This window comes from Gymnoscopelus microlampas, assembly GCF_963454915.1.
Source record: "Gymnoscopelus microlampas genome assembly, chromosome: 3".
NCBI classification, from domain to species: domain Eukaryota; kingdom Metazoa; phylum Chordata; class Actinopteri; order Myctophiformes; family Myctophidae; genus Gymnoscopelus; species Gymnoscopelus microlampas.
The window spans coordinates 19,455,687-19,482,430 of record NC_139940.1 but is presented as its reverse complement, the minus strand read 5'-3'; the positions used below and the strand labels follow the sequence as shown (position 1 = coordinate 19,482,430).

The 26,744-nt window shown below is 40.1% G+C and overlaps 1 protein-coding gene across 3 annotated transcripts; it reads left to right on the top strand.

Annotated features, from left to right (window-relative positions):
• Nucleotides 1–2,379: 2,379 nt before the first annotated feature.
• thrap3a (thyroid hormone receptor associated protein 3a) lies at nt 2,380–26,744 on the top strand. 3 transcript variants are annotated; one of them, XM_084053461.1, is made up of 12 exons: nt 2,380–2,698; nt 11,209–11,345; nt 14,757–15,689; nt 16,242–16,907; nt 17,192–17,364; nt 18,318–18,429; nt 19,096–19,180; nt 19,944–20,128; nt 20,247–20,424; nt 20,551–20,703; nt 21,470–21,519; nt 23,473–23,699. In XM_084053461.1, exons 2-12 carry the CDS (start codon nt 11,233–11,235, stop codon nt 23,564–23,566), a joined length of 2,742 nt encoding a protein of 913 aa, XP_083909587.1. In that variant the 5' UTR covers nt 2,380–2,698; nt 11,209–11,232; the 3' UTR covers nt 23,567–23,699. The 3 variants fall into 3 exon arrangements, with proteins under 3 accessions (XP_083909587.1, XP_083909585.1, XP_083909586.1); XM_084053459.1 differs by lacking the exon at nt 21,470–21,519 and having other exon boundaries at nt 23,473–26,744; XM_084053460.1 differs by lacking the exons at nt 2,380–2,698; nt 11,209–11,345; nt 21,470–21,519 and adding an exon at nt 13,491–13,628 and having other exon boundaries at nt 23,473–26,744.

Below are 26,744 nucleotides of genomic sequence, written 5' to 3'. Positions count from 1 at the left end.
TGCCTACTGCAGCTACACATGTCAGCCAGGGTGTAAGGTAAATACAAATCACGTTACACACTCATTGACAGATAGATAGATAGGTCTCTTTATTGATCCTGAGAGAAATTCAGCTGTCATACGCATGAAACAGTAAGCATGAAACACAGATACAAGCAAGTGAAGATAGATATGATGGTAATCATCGAGCTAATCAAAATTAGGTACAAATATATAAGTATATAAAACAAAAGAAGACTAAAGTCTGGCCTGACCATCTGCACTTGGGCTGGTCGGGCTGCATAATGTTTGAACAATTAGTAGATATAAATATGCTTAGCCCGGTTTCGCTGAACTTGGTGGTCATGAAGTACTTCCAGAGGCAAGTAAAAGATCACATCTGCTCCTCTCTCCCCAACACCCTGGCTCCACTGCAGTCTGCCTACCGTCCAAATAGAACCACCGGCGTCGATGCCATCTCCCACCTCAATAACAACAAAGAAGTGGTATATGTTAGGCCCTTATTTATTGATTACAGCTCAGATTAACACCACAGTCCAGGCTGGCTAGCAAAGTTGCTGACCTGGGACTGAACCCCACAGTGTGTGACTGAGTCCAGGACCTCCAATCTAACAGACCTCAAGTGGGGAGCAACCACACATCATCCACACTCACCCTTAACACAGGAGCGCCCCAAAGTTGAGTACTGAGTCTTCTGCCATACTCCCTGTACACCCACAATTGTGTGTCCAGTCTAGGAACAGTTTGAACACCATCGTAAAGTTTGCTGTGACAACAGAGTGGTGGTGGGCCAAATCTCAGACGATGACGAGGGGGCCAATCTGGAGGAGGTGGCAGGCCTATCGCGGTGATGCCAGGAAAACAGGCTCTTCCTGAACGTCAGTAAGACCAAGGAGATGATTGTGGACTTAAAATAGGGCTGAAGTGGTTAATGTATGTTTTGTTTATAATAATTCAAATCTGCAAAGTAATTAGTAACTGTCAATGTTGTTGTGACATAGTCGGAGAAATGGGATGTCGGACTTACGTATGCCTCCCCAAGAAAATGGCTACCGGAACTACTCATTCTGAGCCTGGCTCCTCCCTGCATGATTGGTGGCATTACAGGTGCTGTAGACTATATTTTTTGGTTAAACAAAAATCATTTTTTTGTTAAAAAGTTAAAGCTCTGTTGTCTGTTCTGATAGTTTGTTCAATAACAGGGGTCTCTGTCTCACATCTTTAAACAGAAAATACATTTTCAGATGGGACAACAAGTTAATCCAATCAGGGGAGAGATCCCATTTATCTGTTCAATGTTATAGTGTTCCAGTTCCAATTTTGGATATGAATTATCTCTCTCGATTGGAAATTGGTATATCGACTAGAACATTTATTTTCTGTTTACTAAAGAGCTGGAGAAACGAATAGCCTAGAGATATTTATCACTCACACACACACACACACACACACACACACACACACAAAAAAAATGTTTTATGGAATATCAAAAGATACACTTTACACGAAAAACAAAAAACAAGTTTTCACACTATAGCAAGTATCCTACCCTTGGATCAAGACTAATTATCGAGTCTGACTTTTACTTTCGTATCTACGATACTCCTAGCACCCCCAGTGCGTCCTGCACTTTCACCAGTAATGTAGCCTACAAAGAAAATATATAAGTATATTACCCGGTTGTCCCAAATGTTAACTCACGCTTCAGGGTCTTGCGCAATGTATTAGTTCGTATGTTTCAATAAAGAAGCGTTTTAATCCCGTCTGTCGCCAAACGCCATTTGAGTGTAATTCCGGCTTTCACCGCATGCTCCCCGTCACTACCGACATTGAGGAACAGTGAACTTCAGACAGAATCCGACACAGATAGTATTAAAACACTTCTTTATTGAAAAATACGTAGTAATACATTGCGCAAAGACTCCGAAGCGAGAGTTAATATTTGTGTCAACCGGGTAAGCACCTTATATATATTTTATATATATTCTTTGTACGGAGAAGTACGGCTTTACTGGTGAAAGTGCATGACGCACTGGGGGGTGCTAGCCAGGCGTCAGGACTATCGTAGATACGAAAGTAAAAGTCATACTCGATAAAATACATACAGTATGATAGTCTTGATCCAAGGCTAGCAATATCCGCCAAGTGTAGATAATAAACACCTTGATTTCAGTCTTGAGAGTTAAGGAGTTGAAATGATCTAACAAAAATGATGTAATTTGTTTGGCATCTGTTGTTCTATAACTGAAATAGCTACTGTTTGGGGAATAGCTAGGGTTTATAATAACAAACGCGCATCTCCCGTCCTGGTGTTTTGACAGTGGCAGATAATTGCCTTCTCTTCATTCAGTGGGCAGACATACACACACACCCCTGTGTCAGTGTGTCACTGAGGAGTAGAACGGCAGCAAGCGGACTCCACGTTTCATTCTTTTATACCTTGGAGCACTTACGAAGTCTTTCGTAACACATTGCGACAAGATCAGTGCATCGCGACGCGAAATAGTTCTGACAGAAACGGAAACATCGACAGAATTGCTGAAGCGATAATTATAGTTCAAACTTGGATTTTTGGATGCGAAAAAAATAACGAAATACCATATTCAGCAACAAAGGATTCTTGCCGATTGAGTGTCACTCAAGGAAGAATTAAGCCGGGTGGTTCAAAGCCGTCAGTGGAACGACACTTCACTCAAAGGTAAACACCTATAATCCCCGTCTACAGCATCATTTATTTTCAGTTTAGCAGCTTGCATATATCAATGCTTTAATGGTGCGTCTCATTGTAAACAGTGGTGGAAAGTAATTAAGTACATTTACTCAAGTACTGTACTTAAGTAAAATGTTGAGGCATCTTTACTTTACTGAGTATTTCCAATTTTCAGTGCTTTTACTTATACTCCACTACATCTCAGAGGCAAATATTGTACTTTTACTCCACCACAATTATTTGAAAACTTAAGTTACTAGTTACTTTGTAGATTGTGATTATTATTACAAAACATACATTTGAAAATAGCCGATCCTAGATCTACTATTTTCAAAAGATATTTATACATTGTATATATTTGAAAACTTGTGAAATGGGACATTCTGCATAATGAGTAGGCTACTTTCTACTTTTGTTACCATAAGTAGGCCTTCATATTGATGCCAATGTACTTTTACTCAAGTACATTTTGAATACCAGAGTATTTCTACATTGCAGTATTAATACGTTTACTTAAGTAAAACATTTGAGTACTTTTTTCACCACTGATCTGCAGCATAATCTTTTGCAGTTTAGCAGCTTGCATAGAATACTTTGTGCGTGTCATTGTAAATGTCTTAATGCAGCCTATCTAATGATAATATCTGTTCAATTGTCAATGCTGAATGACAATGACATACTTAAAGTTCAACAATATAATTGATGACACATATCTATACTATATCACTTTGTTGTATCCTGGTCTGGAGAGAATGAATCTTATCAGCAGGCTTTGTCCTGAAGGCAGGATCTGGTTTTCATGGTCTATCCTCACCTTTAACAAACACCTGTTTCCCAAAAGTACACACAGTGATAGGTGTGACCTTACTACAGGGAGAATATTGGCACAGTATCATATCATACATTTGGATCTGTCACTTTTGTCTGTTCATTATATGCATGATTCATTATTAATATCAATACATTATTAGTAATACAAAATAAATGAGAAAGTATTGTTTTTTTAATGTCCACATATATGAGTCATGTAAGTGTTGGGGGGGCATTTTGTACCAAATGTATAAGTTATGATTAAAAAGGGCAACATTACATTTCAATATTTTACATTGTTCCAACCTTAGACATTGCAATATGTGCCATGCTCAGCTTAGTGGGGACTCTTGCCAAATCTAACCCTGGCCTGGTGTCTCCAGAGACCAAGTAACAGTTGAGTTGACTTTACAATGGATGTATTCAAGTGTAATATGACATTATCATATTACATTTGATTGAGTGCTTATTTGATTGAGTGCTTCCACAGAATTATTGTGCAATTGTTTGTTAACGAGTTAATATTTATTCGAATGTGTTGGAAAGGGGCCGCTGTAAAGTGTATTACAGATCTCTCTGTCAAGACTATTACGCAAACAAATAAAATGTACAACTTTATTCTCAGGGATTATTGGCTGTAAGCAACTGTCTACAATGTACTGTATGTCCATTGTAGACAGTGTGGAAGTATACAGACCCTACGTATAGCTTGCCATTTGCCAGGCTAAACCAAGACCAAAATAGAGAGGAACTTTAGCTGATGAGTTCCCTCTTGATAGCTGGAGAGCTCCATGAACGCAGTGTTGACAGAAAGTTGAGAGGCATGTCAGTGTGAGGGTTCTTCAGCAACACTTTACGGTTACCCATTTCCATCAGAATGTAGCCTCATAAACAAGATAGGTAAGACTAAAGTCATGCCTGCCAATGGTTCTTAAAGCCACACATTCTAAAGCCACATGTTCGCTGATGGCCTAGGATTGAATCAATCTCGCCATTCACTTCCCTTTCCTACTGCCTACCTTAATGAAGAAAGACAAAGGGGACTGACCGAAAGAATAAAACAAATTATATTTTTCTTTATGTTTTAAGCTATATATTTTTATATTTTTATTTATTCTACTTATTTTACTTTATACATTTTGTTATTCAATGCATATTTGGGGGGTTAATGGGAAGGAATTTGGAAGTTTGGAAATTAAATCCCATATTCAATACATTATTTCACTGTTATATAATGTGAAATAAACATATTTTCACTGATGACGAGTAATAAATAATAATATTCTTTATTTATACAACACCTTTCTGAGCGAGGTTTAATGCTTTAAGAAATGCAGTGAAGTGCTATAGGGGCTCTTGTGATGGAGCTGAAATATTAAACATTTACCTGCACAGGTATCTATTCATTACAGATCTCAACGGGAGGACACTTCACAGTATTTTCTCAGATTGAACAGAGAGTTAGTTGCTGCTGGACTCATTTTAATCGTTCAGCCAGTGGCCAACGTAAATATTGAATTGGTTTGTATGCTCATCTGTCGCTGTATGATGATTTCAATACCACAGGCCCTTTATGAGGAAATAACCCAAACTGGTTTATCTGGTACAAATATGAAGCAATAGTTCTGAGACACACCCAGTGGTGGACAGTAACAAAGTAGGCTACATTTACTTGAGTGCTGTTACTTTAATTGAGTATTTAGTTTAATTGAGTATTTAAACTTATTACTTTGACTCCACTATATTTCAAAGACAAATATTGTGCTTTTGACTCCAGTACATTCTCTGAATTTGATGGGTAACCAAATTTGTGTTAACATCGCACCGTGTCCGCAAACACATTTATTTTGTGAATTTCCTTGTTAACCCAGGATCTGTACGTACATTGGGATGCCACAAAAAGGGAAGAATAAAAAAAGGTTGGCATGGGCTTCGGACCCATCACCTAAATAAAAGAATATAGCCTAATGCCCACAGTTACAATTAATGTTACAGTTTAAATTAAATACATTATCTACATTCTACACAGTATCATAGTCAGTATCATGTCAGTATCGTGGTCAGTATCATGTAAGTATCATAATATGATACTTACATGATACTGACCACGATACTGACATGATACTGACCATGATACTTATATTATAAGTATCATGGTCAGTATCATGGTCAGTATCATTTCAGTATCACGTCAGTGTCAGGTCAGTATCATGTCAGTGTCATGTCAGTGTCATGGTCAGTTTCGTGTCAGTATCACGTCAGTATCATGTCGGTATCATGGTCAGTGTCATGGTCAGTATCATGGTCAGTGTCATGGTCAGTAACATGTCAGTATCATGGTCAGTTACAAGGTTATGTAAATGCATTGTGAAAACAATACAGCAATGCTTTGAATGCATTACAAATAAAATGTACTTGTACCTTTGCATACTCTAGTGTTTTTGATAGCATGTTATATTGAATACTAAAGTATTTTTAAAAAGCTAATTCTAGTACTCAATTAAACTTCTGACTTTTACTTGTAATGTAGTTCAGTATTATTTGACTAGGAGTATTTGACTCAAGAACTGGGGTTGGATCCTCACCCAGATAAACTATTAGAAGGAGGAACATTCAGATATAATTGACAGTGAAGCAGGAAATGCTATAACCAGGTGTCTTTCATTTGATGAGCCACTGAGGGGGGAAGCCATTGAGTTTATCTTGCCCTCTACAGCATTGTCAGAGGCTTAGCCACGTGTGAACAGCCGGCTGTACAGTATGCGGAACATCTTGAGGGAACTCTCGGACAATGATGTCCACATTTGTTCCCTGTTTCAGTGAGTGATCAGAACCCATGCAAATGACAGTTGCTGTGGCTTTTCTATGGCAAATGGAGATGAGGTGGTTGTCTCAATGTTCTGTATGCATTGGTGATTCTCATTCCAGTTGCCACAATGGCATCCCACAGTCCTAATGATGGTGAAGTTGATGGAGTGGAATGTGTCTGTTCTCTGTTCTTCTTTCGGGACGTATCAGGTTGCTGGGCGCCATTGTTGATCGTAGACGCTTTTGCCATTAGGTTACATGAAATAAACAGGTGATGAGGATTGAGCAACTGTTGCTCTCTGTTCCATGGGGACTCAATCCTGTGTGTACGTGTGTGTGTGTGTGTGTGTGTGTGTGTGTGTGTGTGTGTGTGTGTGTGTGTGTGTGTGTGTCTTCGTCTGTGACCGAGTAATTGACTGCCTTCGTGTGTGCTACTTGAGGGGTGAATGATTAAAGAACAAGCTTGTCACAGTCTTTTTTAGAATCTAAAATCCCAGTGATTAGGTTGAGGAACACTCTCTGACAGCTGCAGCTGGTTATCAATTGAGAGTCTTGGGAGTCAGAGAGAGAGTGTGTGTTGAAATGGATCCCACACACAGCCACACACGGAGTGTTCATTATCTTCGCCAGGCTGAAAGGCAGAGATTATGTTTTTGCCCCTCTTGGTTGTGTGTCTGTGTACAGCTAAATTTGGACACTGCTGGACCGATCAGCATAAAACTTTGTGGTGTGCACACTCCCAGTAGGCCAGGGAAGAACCTCCACCCCAAATGGTTTTCAAGTTGGCCTCATTGGTGGTGCTATAATAGGCCACTTCACAGTTTGGCCCACTCTTGAACTGTAGGTCATACAATCAAACCTTTTCCCCCTGGATTGTTTAGATCATGATGCAACTCCCCATAGAGGCGACGTCCTAACTATATTTTCCGTATTTTTTTTGTTTGTTGTCAAAACTAACTTTTGGCTAGTATCAGCATCAGTCAGATGTGTCATATTCCGATTTCTTCTAATTAAGATTGGCTTCCAAATGTTGCAGGAAGGGCCCAAAATCCATAATGGGTAATTTTTGGGTCTGGTCTAGAGCTCTTCACGGGTCCAAAATGACAGACTCGAACCCTAAGAGACCCGATTTTATTTTCCCGAGACCCAATTGGTTCTGAAAAGCACCCAAACCTGGACGGACCCGTGAGATTCGTTCGGAGATCCAATTTGTTCCGAGATATTACAGAACCAGACCCGACTGTTGGGTATTTTTATGGAACTGACAAATCTAATAAATTTGCTGGCAACAATGCTGTTCTACCTAAGTACATGCCAGTTATGGCTATTCCACAATGGAATCTAGCAGCTATGTAGCAATAACAAGAGACAATTATCTAAAATGTCAGGTTTTCACCTCAATGAAGAAGGAATCCATGATTGATTCCATGGAGGTATAGTTTGATGCGCTCTGTGCCGCTCTCCCAAGTCACTGAAACTGACAGCTGGCAGCCTGGCACGCAGGCACAGCAAAACCTTTTCCCCTGTATATTACGCTGTAGTAATCCAACGCATTCTCACACCCATGCCGTCAAACAGGTGACGGCTGGGGGCGGATTTGACCATACAGCACTATTTGACTACTATTTGAATACATCGGAGCTACCAGGGGAATCGCCAGAAGGACTACTTTAATGAATTTTACCCAGTACAAATGTAACCAAATGGACCTGTAAATTAACATTGAGGATTTTACTGTGTAGTAATCTCTCAGAGTCAAAAGAACATTGTTGAATGATTATGTTATTATGTTATGCTACACAGGGCCTGTGCTATGCTTACGCTTTCCTCTTCCTTAGTAAAATAAATCAAACTCTCTCTCAGGTGGAGGGCGGTCTTGCTAAATAATACCAAGGCAGTTAGTAAAGCAATCAGCATACAGTAGTAATCTTAGTAATAGCTACCCTTGCCCTTTCCCCTCTGGTTGTGTATAATTTTGTTTTGTATACTGTTTAAAGCATCAACTGCTAACCATTTAAGAGTTCAGAGGACCGTATTTTCAGATTGGTAAAAAGAAAAAAAAAGAAACCAGAGCAGATGTGTGCATTTACAGCTTTTTTCAAATTCAGCGGTTGAGTCTCTCTTTATCACTATTGTTTTTTTAATACCAGGTCCGTTGTTGCATGTAACATAAAGCTGAAAGAGTTGTCATAACATTGGCATTTATTTACTTTGGGGATTTTCGCCACATGTGGCAAAAATGGGCATGTTTGAGTACCATTCTTGAAATGCGCTCTGTAAGCATAATCCATCTGTCTCTTCAGGCAGTAGCCTCAGGAAATTGTACTCTGAAAGCCAAAAACAACAAGCCACTTGGAATGAGCAGAGCGGGAACTTCATAGAGCAGACAGAGGTGGAGGCGGAGAACACAGATCCATTTCACTACTCTCCAAAATAGTAGCAAGGATACAGACTGGGACCACCAGTGTGCTAGCGTACGCTGTTTTCCCAAATCCCTATGATGTTTAGTCAGCAATTTCCTTTTTATAAAGTCCCCCTACAGATGCCTCCTGAAATGAAAAATCAATTATTTGATCCCTGGCATTTACTTTAGTCTAAGGGTCATATGTCACATAGAGTGTCTAGGACACTGGAATGGGCTGGATGCTTCTGCAGTATCATATTAAAATGTTTTAAGTCCACTAGTGAAGCCCTTGAGGAAGAAGCTCTCGCCTCCTCTGACGTAAGAAATATGCTGAGATGCTTGGCACTGATTAGGTCTATCTGATGGTTGCATGGTGTTGCATTAACCAGTTAAAAAAACCTACAGTATACGTTTACTTCATTAACTGGGGTCCCCCAGGGGTCTAATAGTCTAAAGTACATGGCCCCATTTTTTCCCCTACACCAAATCTCTTTGCAGAAAATAGCCGACTTACAAGCTCACAACACGTCACAACTCGTGAGATTGTAGATCGGCTGTTTTCGCAGAGTGTTCACCTACTATGACATTACCAGAATAGAGGTGATAGGGTACATGTGGTTAAGCATAAAGTAGCTTTGATAAAATAATATAAGTAGGATGTAGATGTTTTCAGTGCCACTGTGACACTGTTAATGTTGACACTGTGACACTGTTAATGTTGACATTGTGACACTGTTAATGCTGACACTGTGACACTGCGTGCATTGCTATGTTGTGCGTTTGATAGCAATTACAAGATTGCATGAAACATTTATAGAGGCTCTTCAAATGTAAAAGTATCAGTGATTCCCCCGCCCCCCATTGTCAAAAAATACAGTTAAAAGTTCAAAACTACACTAAACATTATTGGCATGGTGTTTGGCATTGCCTTTAAGGAGGGCCATAAACATTTAGTTTAAAAGCAGCACCAGTTGTTTACTGAGTCTTAAAGTTCCAGTAAAGTATAGTGAATGTGTTTACTATGGTGGTAATAAGCCCTTGGGCCCTATCTTGCACGCCGCCTTACCCCTTATCCCTAAGCTATTTTGCCATTTTTTACTATTTTGAAAAACATTTTAAAAAGTTCAAATAGCCGATCTACAAGTTCACAACGTGTCGATGTAGATTAGCTACTTTTTCAAAAATGAAATATGGCTAATTAGTTTACGGATAAGGGATAAGGCGGCGCGAAGATAGGGCCCCTTGTGTAAATTATACCTGTTATTACAGTACATGTTCAACTGAGAGATGAAGACTGTTTTAAATTTTACAAACATGTATAATAAATCAGGTATTTTGAGAAATATTTTGGCACAGTCATGAACACCTGTTTCTTTTCTATTATTTCTTTCCAATCTTTAATGTGCTTTTTTTGGTCAAATTTTAAAAGAATGTGTGATTACTTATGCATCAGAAATACAATTATGAACTGTAGACTAAAGAAAGTGTACTAAAACAACCCAATATATTTGTGTCTGTTGGCCAAACCTGTCATTTGTCTTTCTTTGTATTTTTAAGCCAGTCATGATAGAGCTTGTCATTGGGAGTATAGATCATTCTCTTCATCCATTTATTGTCTCACGCAGTGACTAGTGGCAAAGCAAATTTAAGAATATCCCATTTGACATTTGCAAAGTGTGTAAATGTACAAACAAATAAAAGAAGAAAACATAATTTACACAACACTAATGTTGTCCAAAAAATCTATGAAGCTATCAAAGCTGCAGCATCAATTAAAATCTCTCAACCCATAATAGTCACAGAAAAACCTGTGGAATACTTCCAAGCTGGTCTCAAATCTCAACAGTCAACAGACATTGATGAGACAATCAGCTAAATATAGTGAGCTATAGTGAGCTTCTTATAAAGTTACTTGGAAGGCTTTCTAAAAAGTTTTTTTTTTTTTTTTCAAATGCAACACTATTTTATACAGTAATATACATACATATATAGTGGGGATCCATTCTTCAGCTCTTTCTCTCTCTCTCTCTCTTTCTCTCTTAGCTTGGGCCCCAAGCTATGAGAGAAAGAGAGGACCCCAAGCCAAGGACCCCTAGCCTTGGGGTCCTTGGCTGGAAAAACATTGAAGACCCCTGATCTATTTCACGTGGTTTTAACACACAGTAGTCGGTCAAACCTTAAGTGTGTTGATTGGAATGGGACGGCTTTCTATGCAAATCATTTAAGCGAATAAAAGAGTGTGTTAGGATGCACCTGTGTTAGAGTGACAAATTGCCCTGTTCCCTTTTGGCCACTGCCGCTGTAGATTAGATTTGACTGAGTAAATTATCAATGTGGGTTTTTGCTTCTGGTTTCCTGCCATTGCTTGATAACGGTGATTTATTCAGCAATTCGTTGTAGTTCTGCACTGCACTGCTGTCTCTCCAAAAGCCTCACCTAAAACCCTAACCCTGACATTCAACTGTTTGTCTCACAGTGTTCACGGTAATTATCTACTGTGATGCCCAAATCCGCCTCCCGATCCCGATCCCGTTCAAGATCCAGGTATAGATCCAGCTCAAGCTCTCATTCCAGAAGTCGTTCCAGATCCCGGTCGAGGAAGCATCGCTACAGGTAAATTTCACGCAATGAAGTACTACGTGGCACAGTGTTCAGGCATGAAAAAAGACATGTTATAGTTTAATATAGAAATTACAAGCTGAATTTTATTAGCTGCTTAATTGTGTACTGTGTTTCCACAGAAAGTAAACCTAGACTTTTAGACAAACTGTATTTCCTGTGAAAGGTAGAGGCACCACCACCATCTATTTTAGTTTTGTTATTTCCGTCCTGAAGCTGTGCTGGTGTGTATGGAAAGCAATAAACGCTCGGCACATTGCTCTGCCAGACCTCACAAATTGAAACAAGATAAGGGTCGCTAACAGAGTCCTGACAGGTATGCCACAAGTAGATATACCTCTGGCACAACAAAGGTCCAAAGTATAAAAGCCCCAGCAAAGGTTGTTGCCATGTGGAAAAAGGAAACTGTCAAATATATTGAATGAGCAGCACATAAATAAAATTAAGACCATGTCATGAGCAATGTTCGCTCCAATTTAATTGTCTGATAACTCTAAAAGTTGTCTCACAAAATGGAAACTCTATTCACATTATTTGATTTGTGCTTTAATGTTGTGCTATGGTATGTTCAAATACCAAGACTTTGGTGCTTTAGTCAGTGCTGCTGTTCAGTTTTCAGTTCAGAGTTGAATTGCATGACAGGGACTAGAGAGAGTTCCTATTGTCATTCCGAGGCACACGCATTCTTTGATTTCTTACTCCAAAATCATGTATTTCCTGTGCTTTATGAGGTTGATGCTCATATAAACTGACATGGCTGTAGCAGCATGCTAATGGCTTTGGGACTGCAGCCCTTTATCCAAAGGAAATGAATGTGTATGAAAAACTTGCTATTGGCTACTGCCAGCTCTAGCCTACTGTAGGATATCTGACACAAGTCATTTTGCACAGGATTGTTTATGTACTTTTTGCAAATTGATTATCCCATATTAGCAAACCACAGTGGCTTCATGGAAATATTCTTCTGTCAATGCATTTGTTGTATTGTTTGGAAGGCCAAAGGGAAATTCCTTGGTTGTGGGGTCATGTGCTGGCTGTGATAGTGTGCACTTGTGAGGGAGACAGAGTGTGGTTTAAATGTGACGCCACTCCCACAACTGGCAAAAATGACTGCGGCACAGCAGTCAAGAGGCATGGCAACTCGTTTCCTGGCAGATACACAGTCTGTAGGGCTAGTATTTGAAAGGAAAAAAAGACAGGCAAGAAGAAATGTATGCCCGTGCCTCTAGAACTCACTTTGCATGCATGTACACGGCATGTACATGCGTGAACACGTGCACACTATTTCACACTCTCACAGTTTATTTGTATCTACTGTTGAGATATCCCGGCTTGAGCTGACTAATAGTAGCAGCTTTCTTTGCCACATTTGGGCAGATCCAATGGTGGAAAAGTGAGAGGACACAAGGGACCTATGAGAAGGAGATATGGCCAGGCTTCCTGTCCTCGTCTAGCTCCAGACTTAACCACTCTCTCCCCAAGGAGTCCAACTTAGTCAGAAATGAGCAAAACATTAACACTCTCTCTCTCTCTCTCTCTCTCTCTCTCTCTCTTTCTTTCTTTCTTTCTTTCTCTCTCTCTCTCTCTCTCTCTCTCTCTCTCTCTCTCTCTCTCTCTCTCTCTCTCTCTCTCTCTCTCTCTCTCTCTCTCTCTCTCTCTCTCTCTCTCTCGCAGTATCAAGTGATATAACACAGGGGTAGAAGTTTCAGTGTTCCCTACTTGAAAGCTTAACCATTTTAAACCATGGCATCCCATTATTATTATAGGTAAAACAAAATTAAAACAATAAAAGAAAACGATGAAATATTTTGTCCACAATAATTTACAACATTTTTGTGGTTAAAATGTTCAAACCCAATAAGACACCAATATCCTCAAACCACTGTTTAGATTGTTGACATTTGTGTAAAATTGGCTGTTCAACAATGTCACATTGTGTTTTTTGTATATGTAGTACATAAACCATCAAGTTGGATAGTTTAGATTAGAATGTTGATCAAGTAGTGCTTAATATGAAATAAGTAGTAGCAGTTGTCTGACTGAAATGCCATTTTTAACCAAGGTCTCTTTGCTGGCTGGCCAGCCAGCGTAATTGGCAAGCGTAGCTTTGAAGGATTAGAACAGAATTTTTTCCCATATGGCCATGTGACTACCCTCTCTCCACAAGGGCTGGGCATAAGAGATGCGGAGTCTGTAGCTCACACAGTGATTGTGCGGGGCTGCTCGATGCACTGCCTTCTTTAACTAACTCTGTATTCCAATGAAAAAGCGCACTAGGTGAGTCCTGTCTGCTTATGTTCTCTGTGTATTTGAAAAGGTTTTTCCAAGATCGTTTTTCCTTGCATGGTGTTGCTGGATAGTTCTGTTAAATGGGCTTTTTTGTATGCTTTTTTAGTATATGGATTTTGTGTGTTTCTCTGAATGGTATAACTTAATTAGACTTTTTCAGTCTAGTATTAGACTTTATCTACAACGTGAACGTGAAACATTTTAATGTGAAACAACTGAACTGTTGCTGAACATTTATGTCTTATTATTAGGCAAAAGAAAAGAAAAGAAAAACGTGCATGGCATGCTAGTTTGTTGCAAAGCCCCTAAGTTATTAGTTGATACTTACACATGCAATGGAATGTGATGAGTTTATTATTGAATGCTGCAAAAAGTGCTGAATATAAAACATCATGTAGCAATATATTGTGTTTAGAGACTTGCACAGCACCTCTGTCTACTGTCTGTGGCGTTGTGTCAGTGGTGCACTACAGCCACCATGTGGTCACTTTGGGTCTCACAGCTTCGTTCAGAGCCAACAGACATTGTGAAATGTCTGTTTTCCAGCATTGCTCCTTTGTGGACACCTCTCACTGCAGCAGTTAAATATTAACATGTGTTTTCATAATTCCCATGATGTATTTGTCAGAACCAGCTGCATCCACGTGCAGTTTTAGGCTATTATGATATTTATTTGCCAGCTGTTGTTAACCCACGTTGCTTCTTCCTTGTTTTATATTGAAATTTGAGCCTTTAAGCAATGAATGGAAATAGGTAATAATATTACATCTTCCCATACACTGCACAAAAGAACTGATTGAAAAAATCTCACCTATTACTAGATAGGCCTATATAGGCCTATGACCTATTACTATTAATTAGTGTCACATATAACATTAATACAAATGCATACATACTGTAATGATTGCATCAAGTATATTACTACAACAATTAATATTACTATTATATAATAATGATAATAATAATGATAATAATAATAAGGATAATAATAATAATAATAATAATAATAATAATAATAATAATAATAATAATAATAATAATGATATTGCATTCATACATACGGGACATACTTTTATTTAAAGTAATTAGACATGGCCTTCCTCTCTGCCCTCACAGCTCTAGGTCTCGCTCAAGGTCACGATCCAGGTCCCATTCTCCATCTCACAGCCGGGAGAAGAAATATCCACGGAGCTATCAGAACAACCGTGAGTTCCGGGGCTACCACCGCGGCTTCCGGAGGCCCTACCACTTCAGGGGCCGGGGGCGTGGCTACTTCCAGTTCCAACGGGGCCGATACCAGCGCGGTGGATACAACAATAACAATAACTTCCGCCACAACTGGAAGAACTACCGACAGTACCCCCAACAGCAACAACAACAACAACAACAATATCAGCAGCAGCAGCAGAAGCAAAAGCAGCAGCAGCAGCAGCAGCAGCAGAACCATTCTCGGGGCCGCTCGCACTCCCCCAAGAAGCGCTCTGGAAGCCCTCACACCAGTCACTCACACCAGTCTGACCGATCCTCCTCGCCGCGATCCAGACACTCTCACCAATCTTCCTCTTCCTCGCACTCCTCCTCTCCCAAATGCAGGTCAGCCGTAGGGTTGGCCAGGCAGAATTCCAAGGATGTGAACCAGGAGCATTTAACCTCCAAGGAGGTCCAGGGAGAAGGAGAGGGGGGAGAGCGAGGAGGCGGAGATGAGGAGCCAGTAGAACCTGCAGGGGTCCTGGCAGGAGGGGATGATGGCTCAGCTGGTGTTGTAAAACCTGAGGGTGCCTGGCAGAGCGTGATAGATTACAACAGCAGCCCCAAAAGGGCCGGCCTTCTGACAGGCTCAGCTGACTTTGCTGACCAGGTCACCCCGACTCCTAACCAGTCTGGTCTGTCACCTAAAAGCACAAATGTCACCAACAATGGTGCTGCTTCCTCTTGGCAGGTGGTTGGTAAAAGCCCCTCAAAGAAAAGCCCCACATCCATGTTTCAGCCCTTCTCCAAAGAGGACAACCTAGATGGAGATACATCAGCAATCTCCTCTGCCTTCAAAAGGTAAGGCCAACATTTCTCCGTCTGAATGATGTTGTTTATGTTGTTCTTTTGCTTTGATGAAGTTTTGAATTAATTAACATTCATTTGGTTTCTAATGCAGTAGTCAGTGGGTCTGTTATTCTTTCAGAAGTCAGTTTTCCTTCTTTTCTTTTTTTTTACTTACCACACAATAATTGCCCGTGGTATTTTTCCTTGACTCTACGCCCCCTCAGGAAATAGTGGTAGTCATAACAAACCAAAATAAGATGAAAGGCCTTATAGAGCTTATATTTTGTGTGTGGAATTTTTACATTCAGATGTATTTTTGTTCATCTGCAATGCTTTGCAATGGCAGATCTTATGGCATAATATGCATAAAAACAGACGGTATATTCTCTGTATTATTTTGAATTACGTAGCCCTGTACACATAATTGTTAACAGATATTGCAAAAAAACGAATTACTTAACATAAAGTTGTACTCATTAAGCTTTGCGAATTCAACTCTGTGTATGTTTTCAATAGTATGCTCAGTTAGATGGAACTTTTATTCATTTCTTTCCCATTGTTCAGGTTCTTGCAAAACAATAAGAAATCCAAATATTCCAGGGAAAATGATATGGCAAATCATATGGATATGGAGGAAGAGAAAACAAATGGAGGCATCTTTGACTCAGTGTCAAAAAAGCACAAGGAGGACATTGATGTGTCTTTGACCAGCTTCTTAAAAGCCCCTCCTTTTGAGGAAGAGGAAGGCGAGGTGACAGCCAAGCCTTACACAAGGACGCTTCGTAAAGAGTGGGACAATGGCGATGAGTATTCTAAACCCAAGATCACGATCACCCGCTCCACCCGTGGGCTGTTTGAAGAGCGCTTTGGCAAGTGTCAGAACCTGGCCTATTTGCAGGTAGCCAAAGATGACGACCTTGACCTTGATGCTGTGGCGGAGGAGATATACCGCAGTCGAAAGCAGGACAAAGCGGCCGCCATTGCAGCAGCCCTCACCAAGAGGGAGATAGTGAACATGCTTAGAGAGCTATCCCCAGAGAGAGGCTGCTTCAAAGGCAGGAGGATGGAGAAATCCATCTCCAGCCTGACTCCCTCACCTCCATCCTCAAGGAGAAACTCTGAAAGGGAGATGTTCATGGTGAGGGGAGATGCCTCACCCCCCAGGGCCTCGAGGAAAAGAGAGGCAAAATGCAATGTCAGAATGGATTTCCTAGGTGATGGCCTCTTGAGGTAAGCACTATGTCACACTGGTAAAAGTCTTTAATCTCTGTATATAACTTATTGTTTCCCCTTAATTGGACAGAAATGATAACGCGTTCCTTTTTCTAGCCATAGTCTTCATTGTTCAAACAGCAAGCAGCCATACTGTATGTAATGTTTGGTGAGAATGATGACAATGTAACCAAAACTGTCTTTTTTCTTTCTTTCTTGTTAGCTCCTTTGTTGCTTTACAGCCAAAACAAAACGTCAAGAGTTCAACAATACCATAATTGTTACCTTTATCTTACTTACAGCTCATCTGATATTTTGGCAGAGGAGCGCCAATTGTCTCAGGATCTTGTGCAAGCCTCAAAAAAGGAGCAGGAGTTTCGCTCTATCTTTCAGCATGTTAAGGCCACTCAGTCACAGAGGAGCCCCTCTGAGCTTTTTGCTCAACATATTGTGGCCATCGTCCATCACTCGAAAGGTGACTTTTACCTCTCTCTTTCTTCCGATTTATTATTTTTTTCCATTGGGAATCAGGATTTGTATCCATGTCATGCAAGGAATGAGAAGCTCCAGTGACCAATATCTGCCTTTGTTGTGTTGCACATAAGCCAATGGATTGGCAAAAAAGTGCATATTTCAGGAATAAGGACAGAATGCCCCTTATCTCATGCCTGTCAAGCTTTGAAATGACATTATAGAGTATGCATTTCTTACTGGTTTCAAGAGTGAGTGGCAAGAAACAAACTGCAAATGCATACTTCATGTGAGGGAGTGAGTGCCTAAGTTTTCAGTTGAAGCAAGAAAAACACCATAATTGCAAGTTCAGCGGTTTGTCTCCGACAGCTGCGGTATGTTTTCTTTTTTTTTTAAGAGGTCATACAGCAACGAGCTCAACCCGCTTCTACAAACTCTGATAACGTTTGAATTACTGTGAGGTGGCATGAGAACATTCTAAGTATAGGCAATTGAATCTATTAGCTTCAATTGACTGATTATTGACAATTATGACATTGCTTCAGTATTAAATGTACAGTTGCATTTCATTGCATTGAATATCAAGTGCAGCATATGCTATTTTTTAAATATCTCTTTATTATAATGTAAGTCCTATTATGCTATTATTCAATGTCTAATATGTAACACTTCAAGTGAATTGCTACCCAAATATAAAAAAACTTGATATGCAATGAAGTAGCATTCGTGTTGGCTGGACAGATGTTTGAGTTAGACATATACGCACGCATGAGCATGCACGCATGCGCAAGCACACACACACACACACACACACACACACACACACACACACACACACACACACACACACACACACACACACACACACACACACACACACACACACACACACACACACACACACATAGTGAACACCAGTTTATCAATCAATGGCATTCTTATTGTCTGTCTCTACAGCTCAGCACTTTCCGCCTTCTGGGATGACTTTTAATGAGCGTTTCGCCATGTACCAAAGAAGAGCAGCCGAAAAGGAAATGATGAAGCCACGAAAAAGCCCAGAGATACACAGGTAGAGTCGCCTATTGAGTGACCCTCTCCCCCACTCAGTGTGCTGTGGCTTCAGCCTCTTAGAACGGCTTTCAGGTATTTCTCTCACCTGTCCCACCTGAAAATCAGCAGGCTGTTTGTTTGTCATGCCACAATGTGCTCCAGTGGTGGTGGAATAAATAATGTCTTGAAATGTTCAACGCTCGATGTTCATAAGTATTCTTCTTTCTTGTTTGTTTGTTTAAGCTGCAATCCAGAATTTATTTTCATGTATAGAAGGTTATTTTAACCAATCTGACTGTATGGTAGAGCAGTACTGTATGTTAATGCAATACAACTAGTACATCTGCAGTGGTTGGAAGTGGTCTCCCTACTCCTCCATTGAATAATTTTGACCCTGTTGTTGGGTTCGACACCTTCTGGTTGACAAATACTGTAGTATATCCTGGCCAAAATATTGCCAATTGGCTGAACAGTAGAAATTTGCTCTCTCATTCAGGAGACCTGGCTTCAAATCCTGTGTACGACGTAAAAGTTATGGATTGTAGCTTTAATTGTTACTTCTTTTGTTTGTTTGTATTCATTTTGTTTTGTTTTTCATTTCATCTCCAATCCTGTCTGGCACCTGCTTTATGATTCAATGTGTACATTTTAAACATTTTGTCTTGAATGTGTTTCTCTCTTGTAGGAGAATTGATGTTTCTCCAAGTGCTTTTAAGAAACACGCTCACCTTTTTGAGGCGATGAAAGGCTCTGAGGATGCCAGTTACAAGGTGACCGAACATTTTGCAATATGAAGTGTATTGGGACAGAGACAAACAACAGCAAGCACATGAAGCCAGCCGCCTTTAGACTGCACTCTCATTGTGAGCCGGTGGCTTCCTTTGAAGGGAGCTGCATAAAGTCTAAGAAAGCAAATGCAGAATGTGGCACATTGAATTTGTTGTTTGTTAAATACCCCCCTCCACGTATGGTGCATTGATTAAACTGTGGGTATGAGCCTGCCCCAGGCCATTGAGTCTAATAATGAGTGAGGGGTATGAAATGGAAGTGGCCAATTGCTCCTGTGTCCAAGCTGTACAAAGGACTGTCATAGTAAGTATTTTTCTTTGAAAAATAAGGAACGGAAATAAAATCAACAGCAAGCAACACATAGTTGAGCTCATGATCATATGCTTAAAACCTCTATTTTGTTTGGAGTGAATCTCACAGTATTTCAGTCATGGTTGCGCATGGAATCAGATATACAAATGTTTCTCCACAGAAAGGGCAACTACTACTGTACTTCACAGAACTATAAAAATGTGTGTTGGTGCACACCTGGAAATCTTTTTCTAGAATATATTTTTTCTTAATGGAACCAAATCATCACCATATCCAGTATTCATGCTTATCCCTCACTTTGTTTTGTTTTTGAAGTGTTGTTTAGTTCCTCTTCTAATGTTTATGCAAACGACCGTGGCAGACACGTGTCAACATCCCTATGCTAATCCCAAGTCTGTCCACGACCTTGTGTTCTGTTTTTGAATTGCTCAGGACGGCACCGAAAAAACTAAGGGTGGATCAATGGACCTTCGCTTGGATATTGAGCGCCGCAAAAAGTACCTGGTGCACGAGGGAGATTTGAATCAGGATGGGGCAAGAGATAATATAAGAGAAACCCCAGATTCTAGTAGAGAGAGGTCTACGGAGAAGTCCTCCAAGCACCACAAGAAATCAAAGTATGTGCAACTGTTCAATCATTTTTCCAATCATCCACAGACACTTAAGATAACGCTACGCTTTTTTTTTTTTTACTGCACTTTAAACCTTCTAACCCTACCCTAACCCTCCTTTTAGAAAAAGTAAGAAGAAGCGTTCTCGCTCCAGCTCTTCCTCTTCCTCTTCATCCTCGCACAGGGGAGACGACGTCCCCCACGATGAGCCAGAGCCCACAGAAGATGGTTTTAGCAAGGCTCGACTGGGACCACAAGACCGTGGTGGCCATGTTGACAGAGGAAGGTCACGTGGAGGATTTGTAAGTCAAGAGTTTTTTTTTCTTTTCTTGAACACAGTATGTGTATTTAACTTGTATGACTAACTGAATGTTCGCTCGGCTCCATTTTAAAGACCGCCATGTCTTTTTGACTCCAATAAATTACAGCAATTCAGGATTCGAGGAAGGGGCTGGAACAGAGGAAATTACCAGGGAAACAATGCAATACAGGGAAACAGTAACCCTTTGAACGTGCAAGTTCAGCCTAAGAATGAAGACTGGGACCCAGAATTCACCCCCAAGAGCAAGAAATACTACTTGGTAGGATTATTCTGTCTCATTCTTTAGGCTCAGTATTTCTGAAACTTTTTAAATTTCATGGATACCCATAACTCTCAGAGTTACAGACCTGTAAGGGTCCATTTGGAACCCCCTCAAAGAACTCTGGGGGTCCCTGGACCCTACTTTGAGAACCACTGCTTTAGCTCTATCTACTGTATCAGTGTTTCTCAACCTTTTTGGGGCCAGCGCCAGGTCCAGGTCCCTTCCCACCCCCACACTCAATTAAATATTTTCCTAAATTTCTGCTCAGAAAATGTATGTTTCTTTATTATTCTGTGGTGTCTGTATAATTTAGAAAACATCTCATTCAATGCCAAATAATAGATTTTTTATATTAGACTGGACTGTTATTATTTGATCATTATTTGCCTCCTTCCTAGGGAGTCAAAAGAAAGAAATAAACAAAAACAACATATTAACTATTAGAAGTAGTGTTGTATAGCCTTAAAATGTATAACTCCTACATTTATAAATTGGTGATTCAAACTCCAATTAGGTCTCGTTAGTGATCACAAACGGCAATCAAAAGAAAAAAATAAATCTGATGCAAACAATAATAATTATAAACTTTATTTGTATTGCACTTTTTAAAACCGTTACAAAGCACTTCACACAGCACTTTGTAAGAAGCAATCTTATTATAGGACGACTTCACCCATTTTCAACCTATCTTCATATAATTTGTCCTCACTAATGCTCCTGATAAAATGGTACAATTGTTTTCTACTGTGTCTGTGTCTCATAGGAGAGCTGTGGACACTTCAGAAACCCGCCTACCAGTGACATCATCGTTAGTCAGGTGTTTTGTTTTTCTTTTTTTCAAGATTTCTATTATTTCTATTACTTTTTATTTTTAACACGACAACAATGGCTTCTATTGTAGCATGCTAACTTTCCAGGAATAGAAAGCCTGCAGTTTCTATTAGCTTGGATTCCCCATCGATGATGTCACTGGTAGGCGGGATTCTGAACTGTCCACAGCCCTCCTCTGAGACACAGACTGAGTAGACAAAAATGGTGCCATATTATCATGAGCATTAGAGAGGACCTATTTTATGAATATAGGTTGAAAATGGCTGAAGTCGTCCTTTAATGGTTCCACCATAAAATACAGAAGAGCATATCGTCGCTGCCGAGCAGAAACCTTGTATCTCAGTATTTCAACTTTTTATATTTTCCCTTAAATTAATGGCCTCCTTCATCATAGTACAATGTCACAAAAAAGTAGCAAAAATAGCCGGTCTACAAGTTGTGAGCTTGTAGATCTGCTATTTTTACTAGTTTTTAAATTATTTGAAAGTTAAAGTGAAAGTGGTTCAATCTGTCTGTGGGTTTTATAAATATTTAACCAATGAAAATTATTAACAAGAGCTTGTGACTAAATACTAAATACATTGGATCCATTGGAACACAGGTTATTTTTTCTGGTCAGCCACAATGTATTCCTTTTCAGGGCACCATATACTGTTCTCATGTATACATACTTTTTACTGTAACATTTATTTAGACATTTCAAATGATCACCCCTTATGCAATTCTGATATGCAGTACAGTCCAATCCATTGTACTGTACTGCGCATAGTGGTGAATCCATTGCAATGCAATACAATGGATTCAGACCTGCTGAATCCATTGCATTTATCAACAAACTTGAAAATAGTGGGGTGTTTTTGCCCAGCACTGCTAGGACATTGTCAAACTGATATGAATAATGGATACTATGGATGAGCAACCTTGTGGAATAAGGAACAAAATATTTATATATAAAATATGCTGTTGTTAAGGTGAAATTGGTGACCTACCATATTATGTGACTAGGGTCAAGGTACAATGCTTCTAAGGATGAATTTTGAGAATGCCCGTCCAAGGCGCTCGGGTGATAAAGTCTCTGCCTGCCACCACGGAGGTTGTGGGTTCGAATCCACCGTGGTGCATCCAGCTTTGTCGAGTGTCTACATGAACACAATTGGCCCGTGTTGGGAAGGCAGGCGGGGAGGGTGATAACGGTCATTGCACATACTCCTACGGGTTGGGGCAGCACCTGTCAGCGGGGAGTGTTGGGCAGGAGGAGGACGAAGGCTCTACGTCCTCCTGGTGGGGGCTCCTCACTGGCAGTCAGTAGGATACGACAGCAGTGACAACACAGAAATGTGTGTGGGGAGGAATCAATTGGCATAACGACTAAATTGTGGAGAAAAAGGGGTAAAAAATAATTGGCTACTCTAAATAAATAAAAAAAGAGAATGCTCGTCCAAACTACAGTTTTTAGGGTCAGCAACTTGGAATTTGCAACAACAATTTGACAACGATGCTACTGGGAAATGCACTTCAGTGAATAGCTGGCATATATCCATAATGAAGTGATTTTAACTTGGAATTTCTTAAAATAGGCCAGTAATAAGTCTTTATGTTTAATGTGCAATAACGCCTGGGTGTCCTGAAAAGGAATCCAATCTGTTTGTCAACAAGCTATTGAAAATCGTCTTTTTATGAATGGCCAAATTTGGGAATTAATTGAGACTGAAACCGGCTAGCGTATCAGACTCCCAGCTAGGTGTCTACCATAATTATACCAAAAGACACTCAACTAAACACGTACAGCAATGGATTGATAAACCACACCTACATCATAGTAGTGAATTGAATCACCACTCAGAGCCACAATGTGCTTCTTTCTCTGATCATGTCTTCACATTTATGACAAACTAACATTTCTCCATCTTGGCCTTGTCTTTGTTCCTCTAATAGCATGATGACAGAGATGGGGAGGCAGACGGCAAGGTGTCGGACGGCCGAGGGCGAGGCCGGGGAGGCTTTACGCGTGGCAGAGCATGGTTCATAATCCGGAAAGGCCCCGGCGGCCTCAACAACAGCAACAGCCACAACAACAGCCCCAAATGGGCCCACGATAAGTTCCAGCTCAACGGGGAGCAAGGCGGACAGGAGGAGCACGACAACACACAGCCAGACCACAAACAAGGAGGCAACGACAGAGGCGTTGAGAACACTTGAGAACACTCAAATATCACAGGCACCGGCTGAGAATTCTTGAATTGGTACGGTGACCTTTCTTCACTGGAATCACCGTTTAGGTTGTAAACAGTGCAGATGGACATTTACGGAGCTCTAAGCTCCTCTGTTGGTTTCACGATGGCATGCTCTCTCTCTCTGACAAGATATAGAACAGATTCATATTATGTCAAAGGACAACAAATCTTAGGTAGTAGAAGAAACACTGTTTTAAACAGTAAATGTTTTTTGAAGGATTCTAAATGCAACATAAGCAGTAGGCTATTTTCACTGTGCGGGGATAACAGTATGTGGTAGCTTCCCTCGGTTTTTGTCCTCAGTGAGCTGGTGAATAAGCCCTCTGGGGTAGTTTGAACTATAGCAAAAGAAAAATCACAGCGTTCGTGGTTCCGGAGTTTGTGCCTTAGAGAGCATCATTAAAAGCAGGCTACCAAATTAAAACAGTTAATGTAATGGTAGCCTAAATACCACACAACACATCCAGAACTGAAGAAGGCATTGGGCCATGCATTAGGGATTATAGTTGGAATAATTGTCATGAAGTGCATCTTTCACAATGAACACACTGAGTTGAGTTCAGCCAAGCCATTTGACAACGCCTATCTGACAATGGGACCAAACTGTAAAGGGTCATTAGTTATTGTCTCCGCCAGGCCGAAAGGCATGGCGAGAGAGTATGTTTTACCCTCCGTCCGTGTGTCCGTCCGTCCGTGTGTCCGTCCGTGTGTCCGTGTGTTACCAGCTAATCTCTGGCACCGTTGGCCCGGTCGCTGCGAAACTGTGCACACACACTCCCTGGATGCCAATTCAGAACCTCTGCCTCAAATTTTTCACATGGGCCTGTTATAGCGCCACCAGGAGGCCGATTTGTGCAAAACCCATTTTTTCCCATTACTCCTACAGTTTTTAACCAAACCTCATGTAAATCGGTACACAGTATCTCTATAGTCATGTGATCAACCCTGATCTGTCCAATTTCCCATATTCCATCCTCATTGGTTAAGGTTGGCTTCCAAAGTTTGCAGGATTGGTCCGTTTTGAACAAACTGCCTCAAATCATGAACGCAGCTTGCCATTTCCATGAAATTGCACACACACATTCCCACTAGGCCGAGGAAGAAATGCCACCCTTTTTCACATTGCCCTGTTATAGCGCCACCAGCAGGTCTAATTTAGCAAAACACATTTTTGGAACAAAATGCCTCAAATCATGAATGCAGTTGCCGTGAACGACCTAAGAATAAATGTCACCCTTTTCACATTGGCCTATTATAGCGCCACCAGGAGGCCACAATAACGTACCTGACCTGGCGGAGACCTGTGCTCCGAGGAGCACTTTTTCTAGTTATTTTATGCAGTCTTGCATAGTGGAACATTTGACCGATCAGTTACAGTGTCTGGCTAATAGACTGTTAACCAAAGTGCTTTTTACCATGTGCTTTTTACAGTATCATCTACATGATGTACATGGACTTTCATTGTGATCTTCAGCCTGTTGGTTTTCAGATCTTCATACATTTACACTTAATTAGAGCTCTTAGCTGGATCTTACATACTACCTATGTGTGAAAATAAGGGTGCAATTTGGAAGTCTTTTTGTTTCTTTTATTTTTTTGGTTTTTAGATTAGATCATTATTGTTACATTTGGCCAGATTATCATCACTGTCGGGTGGGAACCTTGTATGTCCAAAACCGTTACATTTCAGGAAATGGAAGAAAAGAACCTGCGTTCCTATGGATCCAATGTAGTTATTATTTAGTTACAAGCTCTTAAAAGTAAGGTAAGTGATATTCTTTTTAAAAAACTAAGCGTTTTTTTTTTTTTTTTACGGTCACTATATTCTGATATAGTACTATACTAGTAACAGGAGTCTCCCCATCTCTCCTGCTCTTTAATAAACAGAAAATACATTTTCAGGTGGGTGGCCAATTTCCGGCCAATCAGGAGAGAGTACCGATGTATCAGCTTAAATTTTATGGTGTTCCACTTCCCCCCAAAATCGGCTAATTTCTTTGTGTCATCACTTCCAATTTCACCTGTTTGTACACTACAGTATCCTGTATGAGTTCTCTCTCCTGATTGGATTAAATTGGTATCCAGACCTGAAAATGCATTTTCTATTTAATTTAGAATTTAAGACCCCTCTGACTGAACATACACTCTGTGGCAATGAGTGCTATCAGAATATAGAGACATTTACACTTATTTTAACAACAAAATATCACTTACCCTACCTTCAATTACTTTTCATTGGTTGAATATATATAAAACCCACCCACAAACGGACTTTCAACCTGGCGTCCCCATTTTCGTCATTATTATTCTAATACATTTAAAAGAAATATTTTCAAATCTTTCAAACATAGCAGAAATAGAAGATCTGCAAGCTCACAACGTGTCGTTATGCGACACATTGTGAGCTTGTAGATCACTATTTTTGCTACTTTTGCACAACACTGTCATAAGACAAAGAATGAGATACTGATAGGGCATTGATTTATGGGAAGAAAACTATGGAGATACAAGGTTTCTGCCGACAGCGATGAAATTCAATGTTACAGCATATTCATGATTTTGACTATATATGTAAAGGGAGGTTGATCTTGATCTATATGCAAGCAATTTTAGATGTAATATTTTACTTTCTCTTTGGGAAATTTACTGTATGTAATTATTTCTCTTTTTTTAATGAATTAAGGACATGGGAATGGGATGCAATTGTGACAACATTATTGGAAGAGAGGGTTAAAATGTCTGAGTTCTTGGAGGTGGTTAGAGGTTGTGTAGCTGTTTAAAAAATAATGCTATTATGTTGCACTATGTGATTTGTAGACCTTGCTGTGGGTGCACTGCTGTTTATTGTACAGTATAGGCTAATAGGTCGTGACTTTTGTGCTTAAAATACACTTGGCAGAGGATAATTGCTTTTTTAAATGGTTCTCATCACTGTTTTTTCTTAGAGATTGTAAATTAAAGAAACTATGGTTA